Here is a 23,751-nt window from a genome sequence, read left to right as displayed (position 1 = left end):
ATAACTACTGCTTATTCAGTCAGTTATTAGCCAATAAAACTCCTATAAAAATTAGTGTAGCTGTTTTGGAGATGAGTTGTAGCCTGTAGGATACAAATGGAAAAGCAAAGTAAGTACTTTTAAAACTCTGTACTAACGGAGAGGAACTTGAAACGCGTAGACTTTTTACCTCTATGTTATTCCAACCAAATACTTCATTTTACTTTGACGGAAAGGAACCGTTCTCATGATTTACTTGGCTCTAAATTATTTTAGTCTTGACAATCCAGATTTTATTAAAGGAAGTTGTCACCGAAAGAATAATAAAACTCCAGTCAACAATAATATTTTCAATCGTTTGAGACGGCCGCGGGCCTGCATCACCGTCGCGTCGCGTCTGTATAAATAAATGGACAAACAAAAGAAAACCATTTTGTACAGACAGCAAATAAATCAGACCTGTTTCTATATTTATTTTACAAAAACCATAGCTTAGAGCTTGAGCTTTAAGTCGTACAAAGGAAGTAGAAATTAGCTCTATTTTTAATATGCAGTTTATTTTAGAGTGTGATTTTCGATTATTCGACTTAATAGTAAAATTTATGATATACGAGATTACTTAAAATAACTAATAATACACATCGACGGTAATATGGTCATGATACAATTCTTACAATCTGAAGGAACTTTTTAATTAAACTAAGTATCCTTACTTTCGTTCTGACTAAAGTTACATTGCTTTATAATAAAAATATACATAAATGATGTACCAGTACGAAAAGCTTCTTTCAAAACGATAACACTCGCGTTACATGTAGTTATGAAAACCCTTTAAAGGATTTGCTTAGTGTTTATAAAGACGAGCGTTAACTTCTGACTCACTGATATTTTTAGGCATGAGTGTGCTGCAGCCTGCATCCTTGTTAGACAATTAAATGCACTATGGTTAGTGATCGTTTTTCATGTCATCTACAAATAACTCCGAACTGTAGCTGTGTATAAAGATTGATATTTTTGGAGACTGTCATTAAATTATGTCTATGGAACTTTCAAAATTAAAGACAAACAGTATAAAAATATGTTAAAGAACTTCGTATTATTAAGGAGCTTTTAAGTCATTTGCTTAACATATAACAACAAAAGACAGCATAAGAATTTAATGTAATTTTTATCCTAGAAAATAGATATCAATTTAAACCACTTTAGTATTTAACGGCAGTCATTCTATAATTTATAAAATTAATTTACAAAAGCTGTGGGTGTAGGATCAAACCGAACCGTTATTTCTTTGAACTTATGATCTCATTGTTCATAACATAACCCAAATAATACATTTTGTTTTTATTATTAAAATAATTAATTTTGCTTTCTTGGGATTTTTTCGAGTCATACTTTCTTTATGTTAAGGTTGTTGACTTGAATTGGTAACAATTATTCGATTTAAGCTGAACATAATATAATATGTGCCGATTTAAGATTTTTGTAATCTTTTAATGTTATAAACAATAAGAAACAGTTGAACATCATATAGCTTTTGAGCATAACAAAGTTAATATTTCTTACACCATTTGTTTGATTTTGAATTTTTTTGAATTTGAATTTTTTAATTCAATTACATAATTCTACTCATTTTTTCTTTCATAGGAAATTATTTATGATGACAGTTAAATAACTTTTGTCGCTATAAAAAATAATAATTTCAACATTACGTCTAGGTAATTCATATACCAAAAGATATCATTTGAAAATATTAGTCATAACCCTCTGAATGATATTAAATTGCAAATAGTGCACGCAATTATCATAATTCTAACACGAGTAAATAGTTATTATATCATTTCCGAACGATTGTAATTATTACAGTCGTATTCAAATAACAATACTTATTATACTATAGATATAAAAACGAGGCTCTTCACCTTTCAGTTTTTGTTATGTTTTGTACAGCGAATATGTACTTTGTATTGACGACAAAAAATTCACCATGTATAGTTTACATGAATCATTGCATTTGAGCTGCTATGTGTGGATGTTACGATTCATTTTTGTGTGATCTGGGTTGATGTGTGGTCACAAAAACCGTACCTGAGCTTCATTTGAAGGACGATGTTTTTGCATTGAAAAAAATGTATTAATAATTGAAGTTATTATTTAGATTGCCATTTGTTTCCTTTGAATATTACTATGGGTATTATGGTATGTTTTTTGCGTGACAAGCGAACTGCGCTTCCTTAATTTTCGCTTTTTGTTGTTAGAGATCATCCACGATTAGTAGATAATATTAATTATTAAACATAAGATTCTCAGGAAGCTTGAAGTTTCATATTCATATTATGTAGTTAAACTTCTTGTTTTCTTCTCTTAAAGATTTTTAAATTATTTTGCGTAGAACAACCCAAAAGATGTTCTAAAAAATATAATACATAATTAAAATAACAATCGTGGATTCCTTCTTGTTACAAATTATTTCAACTAACATTTATAAGCAGAAGTATTTTCCTATCCGTTTTTTAGATTTCTATTCTAATACTCTAGTGATAATGAGTCTACCATTAGTTGTTTAAAATTTAATTGTTCAAGTTTCATTTATATTTAGCTTAGAAAGAAAATACTTTTAAACTGACTTTATTCCAATATTTATACCAACGTTTACAACACTTAACCGCAAAAGTATTCACGGATGGATTTATATTGAATTGTTTCAACATATCACTCTAAATTATAGAAAACACTACTACCAGCTTACTAATTACGTTATTCTTCAACAGAAGGCGAACTAGAAACCGAGTGGCTACAAGCCGCCGGGCTGGGCTCCCTCGCGGCGCCGTTCCAGGCTGGCCTGGAGGTGACAGAGGCGCAGCTGGGTGAAGCGGTGTCCCCGCTGCCCCGCGAGCAGGCAGCCGCGGTGCGCAGGCGGGTGCGCCGGCTCAACCGCACTGTGAGGCGACGACGAGCAGCCACGAGGGCGAAGAAACCAGATATTAGAGATGTGTTCCGTGATTTGGAGGTTAGTATCTGCTTGGAATGGGTAGTGTAGTTTAAGAAATGGTTTTGTTATTTCATAAATGGGTTGTAGGTATAGGAGCGAATGAAGTGGTTTTGCATGAATATGATATAAGACGGGTTAATAGAGGCAGAACAAGTGTAATACAAAGCACTTTCATATCGACAAGTAGATACAATAATGAAGTAACTAAAGAAAACAAGTTGCTGATATCCATACTAATATTATAAATGCGAAAGTAACTCTGTCTGTCTGTTACTCAATCACGCCTAAACTACTGAACCAATTTGCATGAAATTTGGTATAGAGTTATTTTGATACCCGAGAAAGGACATAGGCTACTTTTTATTGCGAAATATGTACCACGGGCGAAGCCGGGGCGGACCGCTAGTTTAGATATAAAGCTCTCTTTTCCTACGTCATTAAGAATGACCAAAGCTCCAAATAGTTTTAATAAGCTTTAATAAAGTCTTGGTTAATTTTGACCAAGCGCTTGTAATGTTGGGACTACAAGCCCACATATGAAAAAAATATGGGTCAAATGAACCACCACGGGACATATCTAGGACGAAAGAAGAGCAAAAAATAATAAGATTCATCACTATGCCGTCACTTGTAAGCTGTCCAACTGAGTGCAGATGAGAATTGAAAAGTACAGGTAGACTCGGTAAATTTTGGTCATATATTTTTGTACGGCATTCTTAACCATCGATAGATCCATTAAAAATAATAAGAAACCGCTCAGTGCCGTACAAAAATGTTGGTCCACCAAGTCGGAATTTTAATTTAATTTCCGAGAGTTACCGGGGGTAAATTTGGTCATTTGACCATGTACGGCATCTGTGTCATACTATTGCTGTACTGCTTTTAATCCATTATTCCGCAACGCCGTACAAAAATGATGGGGACAAGGGGAAAACATCGAGAGTTGTAATCCCCTCTCTTTCCCCACTCCAGGGGGTCATTTGACTAAGTACGGCTTCGGTTCCAAAACATTATCTAGCACTCAAAAGTACTATTAAAAGCAATGCCGTCAAAAAATAATTGTTCTTTTAAATGTATACCAATAATCATCTTAATTTCATCGAATTCTTGATATAAAGAGCTGTAAGGTCATTTGACCCTGTACGGGAACTTTTTTTTAACATGATATTGTAAAATTCAATTGTTGTATAGTATTGCCGTTCAAAAGAAACCGTTCTAAAAAAAGTTATAGAGAAATGCAAAACCAGAAATTTTGTTAAAGTTTAAACATCGTAGATTAATGAAATATAATAGTTTTCTACACTTTATTCGTTGTTTTAAATAGTATTAACATAGATAAATTAGGAAAAAACGATGCCGTACATTTTTGTGCAGACCACATCTTTTAGGCTGATGAAAGCGACGAAAGCTACAATTTTAAGGGTGCTTTATGGCCATTTGATACATTAACATATTTTTACCCAACTACGGCAAAGCAAAAGGAGGGTTATGGTTTTGACAGGTCATGTATGTATGTTCATCTATTCCCTCGTAACTTCTAAACTACTTATTCAGAAGCATCTGAATTGTTCACTGGATAACCAGCGACCAGCTAGCTAAAGGCTATATGGGGTTTCACAAAATCTAATGTGGCGCCCTCTAGCGGACAAAACATACAGAGTAAAAAAATAAAGTTAAGATAAATATGCCGTGTTTGGTATCATTTGAAAGCGCTTTACTTGTACATTTTGAATATGTATATAATACTAGCATTTGCTTGTGACTTTACCTGTATTCATGGGCTGATTGCATATAATTCACATCTTTTTGTTCATAGCTTTTTTATTAGTTCATCAATTTAACGGAGTCCATTCCACTTGACTCCGACTTTCCAAGGTGATAATTAACCACCTCGAGCTTCTTAATATTAATGTATATTTATATTTTATTATCAAAATATAAAGCAAACATTTCGTTATATGGATTTTTTCTTTTTCAGATTTTTCCCCTTTGAACCAATGAAAATGTACGGCACATGAAAAAATATTATCTATGCATAAAATACTTTAAAAATAAATTTATTTCGTGTTGTGTCAAATGACCCCCTGGAGTGGGGAAAGAGAGGGGATTACAACTCTCGATTTTTTCCCCTTGTCCCCATCATTTTTGTACGGCGTTGCGGAATAATGGATTAAAAGCAGTACAGCAATAGTATGACACAGATGCCGTACATGGTCAAATGACCAAATTTACCCCCGGTAACTCTCGGAAATTAAATTAAAATTCCGACTTGGTGGACCAACATTTTTGTACGGCACTGAGCGGTTTCTTATTATTTTTAATGGATCTATCGATGGTTAAGAATGCCGTACAAAAATATATGACCAAAATTTACCGAGTCTACCTGTACTTTTCAATTCTCATCTGCACTCAGTTGGACAGCTTACAAGTGACGGCATAGTGATGAATCTTATTATTTTTTGCTCTTCTTTCGTCCTAGATATGTCCCGTGGTGGTTCATTTGACCCATATTTTTTTCATATGTGGGCTTGTAGTCTATAAGGGTAATTAAATTTAAATAACATAAACAATAGAAGTCCCATAAAACAGGTCGTTATAAAGTAAAAGCGTCAACAAAACTAACCCGACCGAAATGCAAGCATAAAGAATTTCCCAACCAATTAAAACCTCAAAAGTGAGAATACTGTCGCATCAAATACATCACAAAATATTAACGAATCCGATACGATCTAATCGAAGAAATCTCCTCTTATTAGGCATCATGGGACAGTGGCTTCGTGGACTTAATACGTCACCCGAGTGTCAAGTTTAGGATGATTTTTCTCAACACCGTTAATGTATAACTGGTTTAACCAGTGTTCGCTCGTAGTAATGATCTTTCGAAAGCTCCCATTCACTGTTCGTGCTTATGAATATTCTAGATATTATGTTGCGATAAATGAAGCATTTAGTTAGGACTTTTTTTGAGAGTGACACCCGAAGGCTGTACAATTAGTCATTGTATAAATTTGTATATAGTTTTGTATTCAATTTATGTACATATATAAATAAGTAATTGATATATGCATGTTTCACTTAGAGCTTATATATATATCTTAAAAATCATTTCTTCATATATTTGATTGGTGTAAATGTAATTTAGATTTCTAATGGACTATTATCGGATTTGTACCATGTGCATTGTTTTTCGTCTTAGAATTATATTATTCTAACAATAGAAATATAATTTATCGTAGTAGTTAACTAATTGGTTACAATATAACAGCTGTGCGAAAATATTGTATTCGTTAGTACTTATAAGAAAATTGCTGGACGTCCAATTTTGTTATCAAAATATTTGAAATGATTGGAACTATAGATACAGTTAGATAATTGTTTGATTATGCTTCTCGGTTAATCTTTTCTTGGATGTTGAAGAAATTAATTTCATTTTCCTGACGTTTGTACAGATCAATTGTAAAACATTAAAAAAATCGACCGCATATTTTACTTAATATGTAGTACCAGATACCGCAGTCCTTAGAACTTTGAAATCTTCTCCCAAAAGCGTTGATATAGGTTGATATAAAGATCAAAATTTGCTTATTATCATAACTATAAAAATAGTGTATTCTCTCTCGACTCTCATATAAAAATATGTACGGTAATAACATTACTGAAGATTGCAGACTTCAAAGAGCCTCTTCTTAAAATGGCTATTATACTGTCCCATATTTTTTCAAATGTCAAGTGTTCACACAAACTGACATACTGCACTAATGTTTGTCATTATAGTATAGCTTGATACTCGAGTCATCTCGAACCAAAGCTGGGTTAATGGTTGGAAAAAATGATTTACTGAATCAACACTTACATGTAATGGTTTTGTTGTGAACGAGATATATTTGGATGTTCTTGGAAGTTATGTTTCATGCTGAATTTAGTTCGTGCATTAAGTTAATGTACGAACGGGGAAGAAGCTATAGAATTAGGATATGTGTACTTACCTAGGGTAGGTACGGTTTTGTTAGAAATTAACGTTTTTGAAATATCATTATAAGTTTATATATTGGCAGTATGGCAAAGTATTGAATTATAGAGCTGATAATAAGTTCAATTTGTGCGAATGTTTACTAACCACATTGGAAATATCAAAGTATCTCTACTTATTATATAATGTGAAAGGTGGAATGGGCATAATTTTATTGTTGCCTAATAGTACCCAATTTATAAATATATAACATTCTTTGGTAGAATTTCATGCTAAAAATTTACCCCTGATAACAAACAACATTGAAAACTGTCGTTAATGCCTCACACTCGCAGCGAAAGAGATAATTAAACCATTAGAGAAACGTCATTAGAATGTAGGGCGAGCCAATTCGGTGAAAAAATGTTCTGAGACGGACGCGTGCCATATACAGGCATTCGATTGCCAGGCAAAAATATACATACATAATAATGAATTAATTTGTGCAAACGGACGTTGAAAATTGCCTGGCGTCCGGCGAATTTCGAAAGCGAACAATATGATATCCAGTATGTGTTTGACTTGGTGCGTGTGTGGTGTGTGTTTACAAGATGATCTGTGACACCATGCGGCATAAAGTGTGCGAGAAGATGGTCAACTGCAGGGGCCTGGCGCTAGTCAAGTCGTATCTTGATGCTCTGGTACTTATCTATAGACCTTAGATATTGAACAGTCCTTAGAAATATGGAATGCCTTGTTCTATTTGACGTTGGTACGGATCAGAAATGAAAAGATTAATAAGAAAGAGGACTAGCTCTTTATTATTGGGCAGTAAAAGATAAGAAATGAAACATAAATTATCAAGTTAAACATTATTCCGTTAAGATTAGATACCCCAAGTAAAATGGACTTTAGTAATTAGGCAGAAAAAATGCTTGTTTATTTTGATATCTGGAACCTACATGAAGTACATTTTAAATATTGTCCTGGTACAATACGGAATTGGTTTAGATTCATTTCTGATTTAAAAGGAATTTTAGTAAATAGATAAAATAAATTCGTATAACTAGGTTTGCAGTGATTCATTACTTAGCGTGTTGCAATGTGGAAATTGATAATTACAACGCATGAACTAGAATCTAGATTCACTAGTTTTTAATTTTTATGTTTTGATGGTATTTTAGAAATTATACACAAAGTACAAAGTTTTAAATACTTACCCATATTATAGAGTATAGACAAGCTAAAGATTTCAAGTTTCTACGAGATGTCCGTTTAGTCATTAATATGAAATAAAATAGAAAATACGAATGAAGAGACATTGATAAATAATAGAAACTCATAATAGTCATTGCAATAAATCATCATTACATCTGTTTGTTTATAGATTAATATCGACGTTGAGCAAAGCAAGTGTAGTGGATTCTTTTTCTCGATACTTCTTAAAATTGGTGCATTTAAGTATAGATGAGTTAATTTGGATAATTGTACACTGAAATTAGGTAATGTAATTATACTTAGTAATAAATGGCAGAGTTGAGTGGAAAATTTTAGCGGAAAAATCTATACTCTTTATATTGTCTATACTAATATTACAAAGCTGAAGAGTTTGTTTGTTTGAACGCGCTAATCTCAGGAACTGGTCTGATTTGAAAAATTCTTTCGGTGTTAGATAACCCATTTATCGACGACGGCTATAGGCTATATAGGTATCATTATTTATATCATTACGCTAAAACCAACGGGAGCGGAGCACTCCGGATAAAACCGCGGGGCTCAGCTAGTTAGAGTATAAGAATTATGAAACTATTTCTTTTTCCCTTTTTATCACGTATTCTTTATTATTATATTATATTATTTGTTTTTGTAAGTAGTTCATGCTGAGATTTATCGTTAGATGTCAATTTCACAATTTTATCTTGATAGCGATAAATATATTTCCTTACCTACAAATAACAACAATAAAATATTAATTTAAACATAAAAAACAATTTCACAGACAATAATCACATAGTTTATTCGAATTCAAAACGTCATTGGTTCATTGAACAAAGAAGAATAAAGGTAATGTAGAATTCTACTGGTGAAGGTTGAATTTAAAAAAAAAAATTTGGGTTTTTTTTCATTACAATCATACAAAAATTAAAGTATTTTTATAGAAAAATACTTTAAATAGATAGGTATAGACCTATATGTTATTATTGTTGACATAATAAGTACGGTAGTTAAAGTTAATTGCAAATTGCAATAATGAATTAATGTCTTCAACTTCGTATGAAATATTTTTACAACTGATGTATGTAGAGGCGTTGTGTAAATTTTTATTGAAGCGAAGCGCTACGAAATTATTAATTAGGTTTCATTGAAAAAACCCAACATTGCAATACCTATGAAATCTCTGAATTTTAGTCTAGTTTGAAATGTTCAGTGCATTATCAACATAATATACCTATACAAAATATACAGGGTGTCCCACCGTCGGTATACTAAGCCTAAAGGAGGTTATAGTTTTGCATACGGTGAGTACGTAAAACATACTTATAAAATTCCAGATGCATTTTTTTTCAAATAGATGAATTCTTAAAACTCTTTGTGTACACCCATAACAAGCAACCCGTCCAACTTTGCCACCCGCAAGTGAGCTGTCGTTCAAGATTATGATTTCATAGACAAAATGCTCACATTAGCAAAGCGGTATATTCCGGCTGCTCGAAGCTAGAGAAGAATACATGGATTTTAAGAAAAAATTAAAAAAAAAAAAATTTTGGCGTAAATTTGTTGTTTAAAACTTTAAATGTTGTTTAAGTATTTTTTACGTGATCAGTGTATGCAAAACTACAAGTCCCTTCGCGCTTAGTATACTGAAAGTGGCGCCTGTATATCCAAACTATATAAATTACCACATCAAAACTATATTTATCCTAACAAACTATTAATTATAATTAGTGGTTAACTTCCTAAACGCTTAAAATTAATTCCTTCGCAAATGGAGCGGAAATATTAATCTTTGTTAGAATAAATGGAGTTGATGGGGACGTATTAATTTTAACTAGCCTCGCGTTTATTAAAACTAACTATACAAACCTTCAAATTGATTTAATTCGTGTCAGGAGACTTACCTTGGTATCTTATATTATGTATCGTGATCACGAAAGAGTATTAGTTACGTGTATTTTTAATATATTTTTAATTTATAAAATATTGAGTATAAAGTTCTCTAGCAATTTATTCAATACAAGATTTCGCCCATATATCGTCCAGTAATTAAAGCTATATATAATACTAGCTTTCCGCCGGCGGCTCCGCCCACGGTCTCAAAGAAAAACTCGCATAGTTCCCGTTCCCGTAGAATTTCCGGGATAAAACCTATCCTATATTACTCGTGGATAATGTAGCTTTCGAATGGTGAAAGAATTTTTAAAATCGGTCCAGTAGTTTATGAGCCTATTCATTACAATCAAACAAACAAACAAAGTTTTCCTCTTTATAATATTAGTGTAGATAAACTCTTAACACCCAAGTATCAATTGGTCATGACAAAATTTGAAACGAATCACATATATGAAACAAATGAAAAAAAATATCTCTATACTAGCCAGTGACATTAAAAAAATAAAAAATAAACAAACGTTTCGCGCCAACGATTCGCGCGCTTTTGGCTTTATCTGTATCAATTACCACAGCTAGCAGCGAAGCATAGATTACAAAATATTTACTATTTTCCTAAATATCTCTATGAAAACTTAAGATTAAGGCGTTACCCGGCAATTTCGACTATGTTCAACCTCTATAAAGTCTGGTACAACATAAAGCACAATACCGAAAAAAATATATAAAATAGGATGGTCTTTGATCTTTAATTGCTCGCGAGGACTTTTTTCCAAAGTTAATAGATTTCTAGAAAAAAAATGTGCCGTGGTCATCGATTTTTCCGCAAATACTCTATAAACTTCGTAACCCGCTGACTTAGAGCTCTGAAAATTTTATGTTTAATAAATTATCAGTTACACAACAGTCCCTGACGAGGATATTTTGTTTCACTGATTAGTATCTTTTTAAATACAAAATGCGAGGAAAAAAGAAGGTGCAGCGGGAGAGGTTTGAGATCCGTCAAGTATGGTCAAGGTTATTAGCGCATGTATAAGCCTTAATAGTAAAACAAACATCTAACAGTACATATTGTTATAATTCCACTAGTGTTGATGGCTCGGCTTCCAGTAACACACATAGAGGCATTCAAACGTACGTAGCTTCGTGGAAATCAGTGTCATTCACCTATAAAATAAGATATTATATTCCATATTAATATTTTTCATGCGAAAGTGTATTGTTATTTAAATGAAGCCAAAAGTAAAGAAAGAGGCTTTCATTAGAAATGCTGATAGGTTCGGTTCCGAAATAAATTACAGGTTTTTAAATAACTAACTAGCTTTCCGCCCGCGTTTTCAGAGAAAACCCCGCATAGTTCCCTTTCCCGTGGGATTTCCGGGATAAAACCTATCCTATCTTTCAAGTTGGATCGAACTGCACATGGTGTGCGAATTTTATTATAATCGGTTAAGTGGTTTAGGAGTCCATTGAGGACAAACATTGTGACACGAGATTTATATATATTAAGACTAATAATCGAAAAGCTAGATTAATATATCTGTTGAAGCTTTCTTGTATGTATTTGGTCACATATGTATATTATTTCACTACCTATTGGTGTACCTCTTAAATTGGCGTAGGTATCTTAGTAGGTATCTATTCATTTCAAAAATTGTATCACTAGGTGTATGTAAGGTACCTTATTATAATTTATAAATAAACTAGCTTACCGCCCGCGGCTTCGCCCGCTTTGTCTAAAACCTAATAATTTATAAACTTAAACCTTCCTCTTGAATCACTCGTTCTAAAACGCATCAACATCCGTTGCGTAGTTTTAAAGATTTAAGCATACATAGGGACAGAGTTTTATACTACATATGTAGTGATACGAAGCTATAATTTATGGACAGAGCTAGTCGTCCGCTAAACGGATGAATAAAATAAATTAGTCGTCCGATTACCGGATGAATAAAATAATTTAATCGTCCGATAACATCTATTTATCTATATAGTTAGGTTATCGGGGTTTCTTTAGAGAACTGCCGCACGTATTATAGGTTTTTTGTGGGGGGAGGAGGGCACACGTAGGTATTTGATTTTTTTTTTGCGCGTCGTTGGATGTAGTATTTATTACCTATACCTATTTCTGTGTAGTTTTTTTTTTAAGAAACCTAACTTAACCTAACCTAACGGCTAACCTAACCTAAACTTGATTTTTTTTTGCGCGTCGACGGAGCCCCGCTTCGCGGGGCTCCTATTTCTGTGTAGTTTTTTTTTTAAGAAACCTAACCTAACCTAACCTAAACTTGATTTTTTTTTGCGCGTCGACGGAGCCCCGCTTCGCGGGGCTCCTATTTCTGTGTAGTTTTTTTTTAAGAAACCTAACCTAACCTAACCTAAACTTGATTTTTTTTTGCGCGTCGACGGAGCCCCGCTTCGCGGGGCTCCTATTTCTGTGTAGTTTTTTTTTAAGAAACCTAACCTAACCTAACCTATACTAAGCTAACCTAAACCTAACCTAACGAATTGAGGGCGAATATCTCGGCCATTTTTGATTTTAGAGAAAAGTTGTTCCTATAAAACATGCTTATATTAGCGTAATCTTTACGATAAAACAATAATAAATAGGTGTTATAATGACACCAACTCCATCAAAAATTTTCTAAGTCCTGCGCCCCCTTTGCTTTAGTCCAACCCAACTAGCTTTAGTGTTAAAAGGTTATCTAGTAATCCGAATAATCGGACGATTAAATTATTTTATTCATCCGGTAATCGGACGATTAAATTATTTTATTCATCCGGTAATCGGACGACTAATTTATTTTATTCATCCGTTTAGCGGACGACTAGACACTTCGATAATTTATATTTCAGCTATTACAAACTATAAACAAACTGTCATTAGTAACAGCTATTGTTCAAAATTATATATTATCTAAACAGTAAGAAGATTCATAAATTATCACATAATACATATTTACCGATGCAGCCATTTCTAAGTAAGGTGACGATGACAAAACTAAACCAAATAAATATTATCATCAGTATTCACTTTCAATAGGAATTTTTACTAATTTCTTTTTAATGATAGTCATTACGAAAATCAAATCCTTGACACTATTTAACACGTGATAGATATTTTCAAACTTCTACTTTTTTATATCAAAAACTTTCTCATAAACTCGTATTTTTACAATCGAATACTATAATGATCCAATTAATGAATTAAAATCCTGTCTTATAAAAACAACATTAATTGGCCAAAATTCTTATAGAATTTTCCTTAATTAATAATGGTGTTACTTACATAACGACTTTCTACGGAGTCGTTTCAAAAGTGTTCAATTATCAAGGTCACATTTAAGCAAGTCGTATCAGCCAGCGTGTCGGCTAAAGTACAATAATAATTTATTAATTACTAGCTTTCCCCCCCGGCTTCGTCCGCGTTATCAGTGAAAAACCCGTATAGTTCCCGTTTCCGTGAGATTTCCGGGATAAAACATATCTTTTGTGTTAATCCCAGTTTCATTGTAATCGGTTCAGTAGTATTTGCGTGAAATAGTAACAAACATACATACATACACACATCCATCCTCATAAACTTTCGCATTTATAATATTAGTTAGGATATGTGTAGATATCCAAGCATGTATGTTGGTGATCTCTGGTATAAATATACATTGACATTTAAACGATTCTGTACGGCTGCATCTAATTATTTTTAGTAATAAGCTCGCATTTTATGAGTAGTTTTAGAACTTTGTTCACACACAAGTAATGTTTTTTTGTCATTCTTATTGTTTATGCTCTTTTTAGTATCTCAGCATCAATGCCCGAAATCCTTTACATGTTTATTGTTTAGTGTTTTTACAATAATACAATATACTAACCGTCTTCTAATTTTTTTAAATATATTTTGGGATATAATTGGATAGCTATTTATGTTCCAAATGTGAGTAAAACTGAGGCGATAATTATTTAAATAAACTTTTATTTTATCGGTTTATACCTGCCGCCAAGTAGCAATTAATTTTATTACAACAATACAAGTATTCTTTCTTGCTTTGTTCATATACACAAAATAAAATTTCATATTTTCATATTGGGTTTCAGTGCCTTCAATTGTAAATATTCGCAAGCAGTTTTTCATAAAGCGTAAAGCGATTATTGCTGATATTTGCTGCTAAAGCGATTATAAATGCCTAATTTCTAATTTTGCTCTAGTTATAGGATTTTGAAAATATGCATAGATATTAGGGATTAGGATGAAGCAGAAATTATGATAACAAAAAAAAGTCTAATATTCAAATATGATTTTTTTACATACAGACAAAGTTATTCTATACATTATGGTATTGATACATTCCTTATTCCAACGAACTCATGTGTTCGAATGATAGCGTCCACTTTCTACAAAAAAGGTCCAACAATTAAGTCGTGTGTGACAGTGGTTTTAACTTAAACTTGTAAATGTTTGGAAATGGATAGTAATGAGGTAAAGTGAGGAATGGAAAGCGAAAGAAAGTCATTTAACGTGATAAGAACGATGTATTTGACTATATTTGTTGTTTTATCAACCTGGTATCATTTTAATGGAAGGTACTTACGTGAGCAAAACGTAAGAAAACTCGTTTTTAATCGCATTCTTGCTCTGCATTGGTTCAAATTTATACGTTTCTACGTTTTGTGAAGTTAAGTTTATACATAGCATAAAGCGCGTCACACACGATGAAGATTTATCTTAAGATACTGTAATATTTTATATTACAGTATCTTAAGGTATCCGGTATCAGCGTTCTGACCATCATTTTTCTTTTTGTCATTGCGTACTAAGACCTCTGTAGAACCGCCATCCTGTTACAAATGACCGTTAAGATACTGTAATATAAAATATTACAGTATCTTAAGATAAATCTTCACCGTGTGTGACGCGCTTAATCGTCTGCTATACAGGTAGTAACAGTCATCAATTTCAAACAAGAGAACATAACTTTTTTGGGGTTGCCGAAAATGCCTTATTGTGGCGTCTATATAAGGGACTTTTAGGGTTGTCACAAATGCCTATAAATATTTAATGATTAGGGTTGTCACTAATTATTGTTATTTGTTTTGTTCCAGAATTCAAGTGGCAGCGAGCCTCGGTCGCGTAGCGCGACTCCCGATTCTTTGGACTCGCTGCCGAGCGGTGGATCCGGCAGCCCGCCCACTGAGTGGGCGGACGCGGCTACACCACCGGACTTTGTGTAAGTTTATCATATTGCATTCTTTTACTTAAGACGAAGGATAATAATTAATTTGCTTTTTTGGTTTCAAAGCTTTTTGAAAAAATTGTGTTTGCACTTTGTAGATGTTGTTGTAACTTGTTAAATAATTTCACCACCGTAAACTGTTCTGTATCGCTGTTGTCTCAAATTTTATGTAACAGTAATAAACGATATCAATTCACAATTGAATGTGGCTCAAACAAATCTTTTTCCAATAAACCAAATATTTCCAATATAAACAAACATAACGTATCGCCGTTACAACAAACTAACTCTGAAAATCAGCGCTGTTCGTCTGAGTCCGACCCGATTGCCAGATACATATATGTATTGTAATTTTTAAGTTTGTATAAGTAATTTTTCAGTCTATATGTAAATAAATCTTTTTTTATTTCCTTTGATATATTCGCAAACTAACCTCCGCCCCTTATCCCCCATAGCGACAGTTACCCCGCGGGCACACACGCGCCGGTGGCCCGCACGCCGTCCGCCCCCGCGCGGCGCGCTCGCCCCGCGCCCACGCTCTCACCGCCACGGCACGATCTGTTCAAGCCCAATGAACTGCATTGGGCGGATATTGCTAGTAACACTGGTGAGTTTTGGTCTTCAAGTTTTTGTACTCTCCCATAGCTGAACTATTGTAATGGTACTCACCTTTTTACTCTTTTAAGTTCCCTCTCAATGGCAAGAACTTTTGAAATAAAACGTCATCTTTCCTGCAGGAACTTCTATACAAAAAACTAATCGCACTTGATGGATATAATTTCAACATCTACTTTCTTTTACATCTGGCACAAGATTTATTTAAAAGGCACTCTTGCCTTGGCTGTGTCTATAGATAGAGGTTTAGGAAATTATTGTGTTTCATAGTCGTTATTTTCTCTCCTACAAATTCTTCTTCAACCTATTCAAAAAGTGGGATAACACTCGGGTATGAGTATGGGGTAATTTGTAACCTATATAAACATTTTCATTATTTTCCGCGCAGTGACACTAGTTTGCTAATTTCTTGTTTTATTTCCATTTCAGAGGGTATAGAACTACTCGGCTACCAGCGATACGGCACCGTGCAGGGACCGCGGATAGGCAAGGAGCGGATCAATGGCTCCATACTAAAGGACAACGATCTTTTTATGTAAGTTACCATAATTGTTTTCTACCCACAAATTTTACATCTCTGAATATCCATAATAAATTTTGTCAAAAGATTCAGTGGACCTTTCCTTTCTTGTTGATTTTGGTGGTTTTTGTGACCATGTTTAATAACGATTTTAAGACTGTGACGTCACATAGGTACTCATCTTAATATATATAAATCTCGTGTCGCAATGTTTGTCCTCAATGGACTCCTAAACCACTTAACCGATTATAATAAAATTCGCACACCATGTGCAGTTCGATCCAACTTGAGAGATAGGATAGTTTACACATATAGGATAGTTTAAACATATAGGTACCACGGGCGAAGCCGGGGCGGACCACTAGTTATATTATATACTATTTTATTTGCAGCAAACATACTCCAGTGGCTCGCACAAAGAGCGCTGCGTCCGCGCAGCAACCTCTCAGTTTCGAACACAAGTTCAATCTCGACCGGCAAATGCTCGACCACGATGAGGTAAGATACATTTGAACTAATATTTTATCGTATAAACTTTTCAGTATTTTATTCGGGTATATCATGATTTCTTCCAATTTTTTGAGCTACAGAAATTCCATCAAATCTTATAAAATTCCGTCTTGCAATTCATACTAAATTCTTTAGTGAAGCCGCGTGAAGCAATACTCCAATAAATATTTTTCTGAAGAACATACATCAAAGATTTAGTTTCCCTTTTTAATTGCATATTTGGTTCGGTCAGTGAACACAAACATTTGAAACGAAATGATTGGTCGTAACTCAAACTCATTAGTACAGGTTTCCCTCAAGTGTAAAGTCTACTTAATTAATTGAGTCTAGATAATATCTAGACTGGTATTTCGTTTTACTCTGAGATTACGACATTTTAAATAATTGTTTCCTTACCTCACTTTAATGGTTTTCACTTTCTTTATCTGTGCTAATTAATTATGATTGTTATTAGTTCTTTAATAACATATCTAAGATCTTCATAATTTATTACAATTATGTTTGAAAAAGTTTTTCTATCAATTCTATGTAAAAGAACCCAATTTAACAAGTCAATTTCTTTTCTTAAAGAATTTTTTGCCAAATTCTTTGAAAGTTATCCTTCCAAGAGAAAATAACCATATAAATATTTTTCCAGGAATGGCCAGAACCAAACAGTAACGTTGACATCGAAAGCCTGAACGAGTCGCAGCTGAAGAAGCTCCAACAGTTGCTCTGGCTGGAACTGACGACGCTCTTCGATAAATATTCGCTTCCATTCCACAAGAGAAAAGCTCCCAAGAAGAAAAGGAAAGAAGGTTGGTTCTGTTAATAAAATTATAAACTAATACATAACTAATGTTTTCGAGTTATCAATATTAAACTAAAGTTGCATTAGCACTTTTGAGAACATAATTTATAAAGAACGGGATAAGTAAAAAATGCTTCGGGGATATTCCATGACGTTTCCAAAGCATTTGACTGCGTAGAACATTCCGTTTTATTGCGTAAATTATATTTGTATGCAATTTAATGAATTGTGGATAAATCTTAGCTCAGAACCCTCAGCTTCATATCTTAAGAATAAGATTTACCTTTGTTTTTATTTATGAAGAATTTTCTAGCACCGCGTCGATTAACATTGGTGTTCCGCAGGGATCTGTTTTAGGTCCTTGTTTGTTTCTTGGAGCCGAAAATAATATTAATTTATGAATTATCATGACCTAAGTTTCTATAAAACATGTAATTGAATTTCAGTTAGTCGTTTAGCAAATATATTTTGTGCTTTTACACTTGTAGAGGATGTGTGTCCTGGTGTTTATTCCACAACACTTCTGACATTTGACAAACACTATATGTCTTAACATTTCCATTAATTCCATTACTGTATTACTGAACTTCTCTTTTAACACATAATATTTATATTGCAGAAGGCTCAGTATTCGGGGTATCTCTCGAAACCCTACTCCGCAAGGACATGCTAGTATGGGAGGAGACGTGGTCTTCAGTACCGGCGGTCGTGCGAGCGCTCTCTGCTGCGTTACGGGAACGTACTAGAGATGAGGGGCTGTTGAGAGTACCCGGGAATAAGCATAAGGTGAGGAAATATTAAATTATTGTGAAAACAAAAGAGCATGTGTGCTGAGCACACGTGTCAGAAGTGAAACTTCTTTGGTAAGATACCAAAACCGTCGCTATTCCATGATGTGACGCTATTGCCATGACGCGACTTTGAAATTTTACTCTACGTGCGGGAAATAAAAAAAGGTTAATAGGTGTTTGATAAAAAAAAATTGCGCCCTAAAAAAAGAAATAAAATTACAGACGGCAAAAGTAAAACTTTGAACTGAACTTTGTAAATTGATCTGTAAAATTTACAGTCACTATCTCCCATGGCTTTTATTTTCAACCGACTACAAAGACAGAAGAAGGTTATTGTGTATGTTTCCAGTACTTTCGACCGGGTGAACCGATTATGATCACCTTTTTTAAAGCAGTTTCCTGCCGTGTGGTCCCATTAAAATTTTGTCCAATTCTAACGAAACTGCTCTAAAGTTGAAATCTTCTAATAAAATTAATTTCAAAATTATCTATCCCCAGATCGAAACGCTCTGCCAGCTAATAGAGCGCGAGTGGTATTCCGACCGCGAGAGTGTAGAGGCGGCTTTACACCGCGCCACGGGGCACGACCTCGCGGCGGTGTTCAAGCGTCTGCTGCGCGCGTTACCGCAGCCGCCGCTCACTCAGGAACTGATGCGACTGTTTTATCATACTTATGGTGAGGTTTTTGGCAAAAAACGTATTTTTGGTCCATATTTAGACATTTTGCCTGTTCTATCACACTTATGGTGAGGTTTTGGGCAAAAATCGTATTTTTGGGCCATATTTTGAGATTTTAGGGTCTTGTCGATTCTTAAAAAAAAATGGGTTTTAATGTAAGCTTGAAAATACAAATACGCTTGTGCTCAAATACAGAAAGTGTAATTTGGAAAACTATAAAATAGCAACTATATTCAAAACTATCAATTCTTATCCCAAGAACTTTACTAACTAATCCTACTTAGGCCCCTTTCAGTCACTAAAATAATATATTGTATTGAATAAAAAAAATTCACAAAAAAAAAAAATCTAAAATTTATTTTCAACGGTACATTTTGGCTTGCAGCACTCTCAGGTGGCACACAGGGACGCGCTCTAAGCCTCCTAGTACAGTTACTACCAAGCGAACAGCGCGCTACACTCCGCGAAGTGTTGCGTCTCGTGCGAGAGATCGTTGCTCACAGCCACACTAACAAGATGAGCGAGCATAACGTCGCCATGATCATCGCGCCTGCACTCTTCCCGCCCAGGTGAACACACACACACACACACACACACGTGACTTATACAAACATAAGTGACATGTACGATCACATGTGACATGTACGAACACATGTGACATGTACAAACACACGTTATGCGCACCAACACATGTTGTATGCTTGTACAGCACTGAGCTGTCCCGTAGCTTATTTGAACGCATGTATGCGTGTGTCCTTACAACTATATAACGTTCATCTAACTACTAACAACATAAATAAAAACGAACATACGTCGCACGCACAAACACACGTTACACACACAAACACAATATGTCGGACGTACAAGCACACGTCCCACGTAATAACACATCTATGTTACACGCACAAACCCACAACACATGCACAAAGCCGCGTGACACACACAAATACACGTCAAACGCACAAACAAACGTGACATGCACAAACACGCGTTGCACAAAAATTTTATACAAAACTTTTAATTTCTAATTTTATGAGCACTATACTCTATGACAACAAAACACACACAGACAGAAAAAGTTACAAACATTTTAAAGCAACACAAATTAAACTAAACTTAATCTTGTTACAGCCTGCTCATCAAAGCATCAGACAGTTTAGAAACACAATTAGCAACAGCGGCGAATAGTTGCCACGTAACAGAAGCTCTTATGCGCTGGTGTGACCAGCTATGGATGGTTCCTGCCTCACTCATAGCGGCCTCTCAGAGGAAACCTCAACAACACAGACGGAATAACCATACTTGAACACTTTATTTATCATTTAGGTCTTTAAAGGAACCGTTAACCAAGGATTGCGGGACGGATCATTTAACGGTGCTTCTAGAAGCATAAGTGCTGTGCTTTATACGTTTAAGTGATGATACTGTGCAAATATCGAGTAATATTTGAATGTTTGACGACGGCTGTCAAAAAGCGCGGGTAAAATTTAAATTATCTGTGTAAATATTATTACACTACACGAAATGTCAATGCTTTGCAGTGTTGCCAACTTTTAGGACAAATTGTATGAAAAACAGTTATATTATTTTGTAGCAATAATATAATAATTTAAGACATTAGTATATTATGAGTGATATTTATATATACTCCGTGTTAACTTATAGGTGTAAAGAAGCCAAATATTCAACATTATATTTGTAGTCTTTAAATATATTCCAGTTGAGGCTAAGCCGTTTCCATTAAATAGGGGAATGTGAAGGCGTAACGAAAAAATAACTAACGAGAGAAACTGTTTATAAATCTAAGTTATCAATACATTAAAAATTATTATTGTACTATTAAACCTAAACTATGATTAAACTTTTTTTTTAATATAAATTATTCTTTCTACATTATGTTACTAAATTTGTATAGCAATAATTATTATTAATTACCTATTTATCTATAGCTTGTGCTATCATTTCTGATCATGTTTTATCTAATTTAGTTACGCCTTTTTGTATGGTGCCATGTATGTGTGTTGGTTACCATTTGGATGCGAAAGGTTGTAAGATCGGTGCCCTGTGTTGATATTTTACTTGTAAATATGAATTGTAAAATATCCTAACAATTATCTAGGCAAGCAAAGACTGACTTGGTGTATTAGGTTAAGTGTATTTACTATAATAATGAAATAAAATGTGTATTATTCAGATGGCTTTTTATTCTGTCCTCCTCACAGCTATATTTAAAAATTTAAAGTTGATAATTCATTATAGTGAAAAATAGAGACATTAAGAAAAGTCTTAATGGACACATTCTTAGACATACCATACATACATAGCAAATTAAGTTAGATTTATATTACTCATTAGCCTATAGTTAAAGGCTAGATCGTAATTTTCAATAATGATACCCTAGTTAGGTTCATTATTTCAGGTAAAAAAAAAATAAAATAAATTATAGTGAAACATGTTTCCCTCGAATACAATTCCAAATACAATAGAAACTTTCAATGTTTATAAAAATTTATTCATCGTATTTAGAGTAGTTATGCTACAGTTTGAAAAATAAAACCACTATGTTCTAAAAAATGTTTATAAGAATACAATCTTCTAGAAAACGAAAACCATTGAACCATGAAACATCAGCATTTAATGCTTACAATCACTCAGTAACAAGTCTTAACCGACTCAGAATTAAAACTTAAAATTCTTAATCAGATAAAGAGCTTCATTATCACAGCCGCACAATATCCGTCCTTTATCGCAATGTATTGTATTCACCGACTTACGCATAGTTATTATACTATTTACATTCATGGTTGTTTTTTCATCTATTGGTAAATAGCTGTCTGGTGTTTTTTTAGTCAGTAGTTCCATATCCCAATCCCAAATATCACCAGATACTGAGCTTGTGAGTAATCTATAAGGATTTTCTGGATGGAACTGCATTTCGGTAACACCTGCCGAGTGGGCGTTGACTAGGGTGGTGGGAAATTGGTTTATACGGAGGTCCCATACTGCGATAAAGCCTGATTCGCTACCAGCTAATACAATGTGTGGTTGAGTTGGATGTTGGACAATACATGTGGCTGCTAGCTCGTCTGTTGAGAGCACGAACGATGCAGCTGGCTTTTGGTTATCTGATCTTATGTCCCATATCTTCATGTGACCTCTGATGTTTCCTGTTATCACCTGAAAAATAAATTTGTTTGATACTTCTACTAATGATTAGATGTGGTGAAGTATGCTGATTGCTGTATGTGGAATCAATTATGATAAATAGGAAAGTTAGAAATAAAGTTTTATAGAAGTATCATTTTTTACCTTTTCTGTGCTGACAGTTAGGCATTCATAGACATTTTTTTCTTTGCATTTACTCACTCCTCACATGAATTTCTAAATTAAGTATTTATTCTAGTAACACACTTATAATTACCTCATTAGACTTGATAAAGCACACTGAATGCAAGGAACAGCTATCTGCACTGTGATATAAAGTGCTGGTAATGTCTCCCCGTCTGCCATTCAGTATATTAACTTTCCCATCTTCACCAGCAGAAGCTATATCTCCCTCAAATGTATCTAGTGAAGTGCACGAACATGGATCATGCCTGAAATTATTATTAATTAAATTAAAAATATTATTTTTCAGTATACAAAGGTATATAAAAGAAAGGCGGAGGACAAATAAATGACAATAATTGCAGTGCTAGAGACAACTATTCATCATATTCCATGGCAAATTATATTTGAATTCATTTACATAGCTTGTAAATGATGAACTTTATAGAAATTAGTTTAGTTTTAGTATAACTTACTCTATTTTGTGCAATTGTTTCCATTCAAACACTTCTTTCAACGGAGCCTGACGTTCGTACGCACTTATTTCAAGAATTCTAACCTCACCATTCGATATCGAAACAGCGATTTTATTCTTGTCTAAAAACTTAATTTCCGTGACATCGCCCGGTACCTTATACTCAGATAATTGGCGAGGGTATTCCACATGGTCATCTTCATTTATACGTTCAAATAACCATACTTTTATAAAATTTTCATCATCGTCCCAACTGCCGGTAAAAAAGTGTTGTGTTTCTACGTAGTCTTCGGGAATCCATCGTATTTTATTAATCTTTTGTGATACAAAAGTTCCTTCAACTTCTAGTGACATAATGTTCTATTCGTAAAGCAAGAAATCTAAAAATTTAAAAAATAAAATTTGTAAGTAAATAAAAACACGTTGAAACACGGCTATGGCCTATGACAGAAACTTGACGTTTGACGTGAGTGGACGTGAAATTGAAAAATGACTTCTGTCACAGATCTACTACAACTTCTGTGATGCTCTTGTTAAGCTTGTCTGTCCCAGTGGGCACCACAGTGCAAGTAACACAGGCAAGACGTGGGCACTGGGCAGCGCCCACATTATGACAGGAACAATGTTGCCAATTTATATTGTGACCGTGACTTTTATCATCTAGATAACTTAATACAATTTAAACATGCTTATAGGTGATCTACATGGACGAGGAACTTGAAGTTTTCTATGCTCTTTGAAGTGTGGATTGACAAGAAAAAGTCACACTTGACCAATATTTAGTTATCT

At 33.9% G+C, this 23,751-nt stretch overlaps 2 protein-coding genes across 3 annotated transcripts in view; one reads left to right on the top strand and one right to left on the bottom strand.

Moving 5' to 3' along the window:
- conu (Rho GTPase-activating protein conundrum) overlaps positions 1-21,353 on the top strand; it is a 63,650-nt gene extending 42,297 nt beyond the window's left edge. For both annotated transcript variants that reach the window (XM_090102410.1, XM_090102411.1), the window contains exons 3-12: positions 2,748-2,986; positions 15,126-15,250; positions 15,712-15,863; positions 16,301-16,406; positions 16,784-16,889; positions 17,539-17,698; positions 18,311-18,477; positions 18,981-19,158; positions 19,546-19,729; positions 20,292-21,353. In XM_090102410.1, the coding sequence (XP_089958536.1) occupies positions 2,748-2,986; positions 15,126-15,250; positions 15,712-15,863; positions 16,301-16,406; positions 16,784-16,889; positions 17,539-17,698; positions 18,311-18,477; positions 18,981-19,158; positions 19,546-19,729; positions 20,292-20,466 (1,592 nt within the window). In that variant the 3' untranslated portion in view covers positions 20,467-21,353. The remainder of the gene's footprint in view (positions 1-2,747; positions 2,987-15,125; positions 15,251-15,711; positions 15,864-16,300; positions 16,407-16,783; positions 16,890-17,538; positions 17,699-18,310; positions 18,478-18,980; positions 19,159-19,545; positions 19,730-20,291) is intronic.
- A 449-nt stretch (positions 21,354-21,802) lies between these two features.
- Positions 21,803-23,423, bottom strand: Nup43 (nucleoporin 43). The gene is made up of 3 exons (XM_090103315.1): positions 22,964-23,423; positions 22,582-22,756; positions 21,803-22,337 (listed from the first exon to the last, which is right to left on the bottom strand). Exons 1-3 carry the CDS (start codon positions 23,314-23,316, stop codon positions 21,840-21,842), a joined length of 1,026 nt encoding a protein of 341 aa, XP_089959441.1. The 5' UTR covers positions 23,317-23,423; the 3' UTR covers positions 21,803-21,839.
- Positions 23,424-23,751: the final 328 nt, after the last annotated feature.

Source organism: Colias eurytheme, chromosome 6 (genome assembly GCF_061535395.1).
Source record: "Colias eurytheme isolate Ceu_HAF_F1 chromosome 6, ilColEury1 Martin Lab GWU primary, whole genome shotgun sequence".
Lineage (NCBI taxonomy): Eukaryota > Metazoa > Arthropoda > Insecta > Lepidoptera > Pieridae > Colias > Colias eurytheme.
Note: the sequence above shows the minus strand (reverse complement) of the source record. Positions and strands in the feature narration are given on the sequence as shown.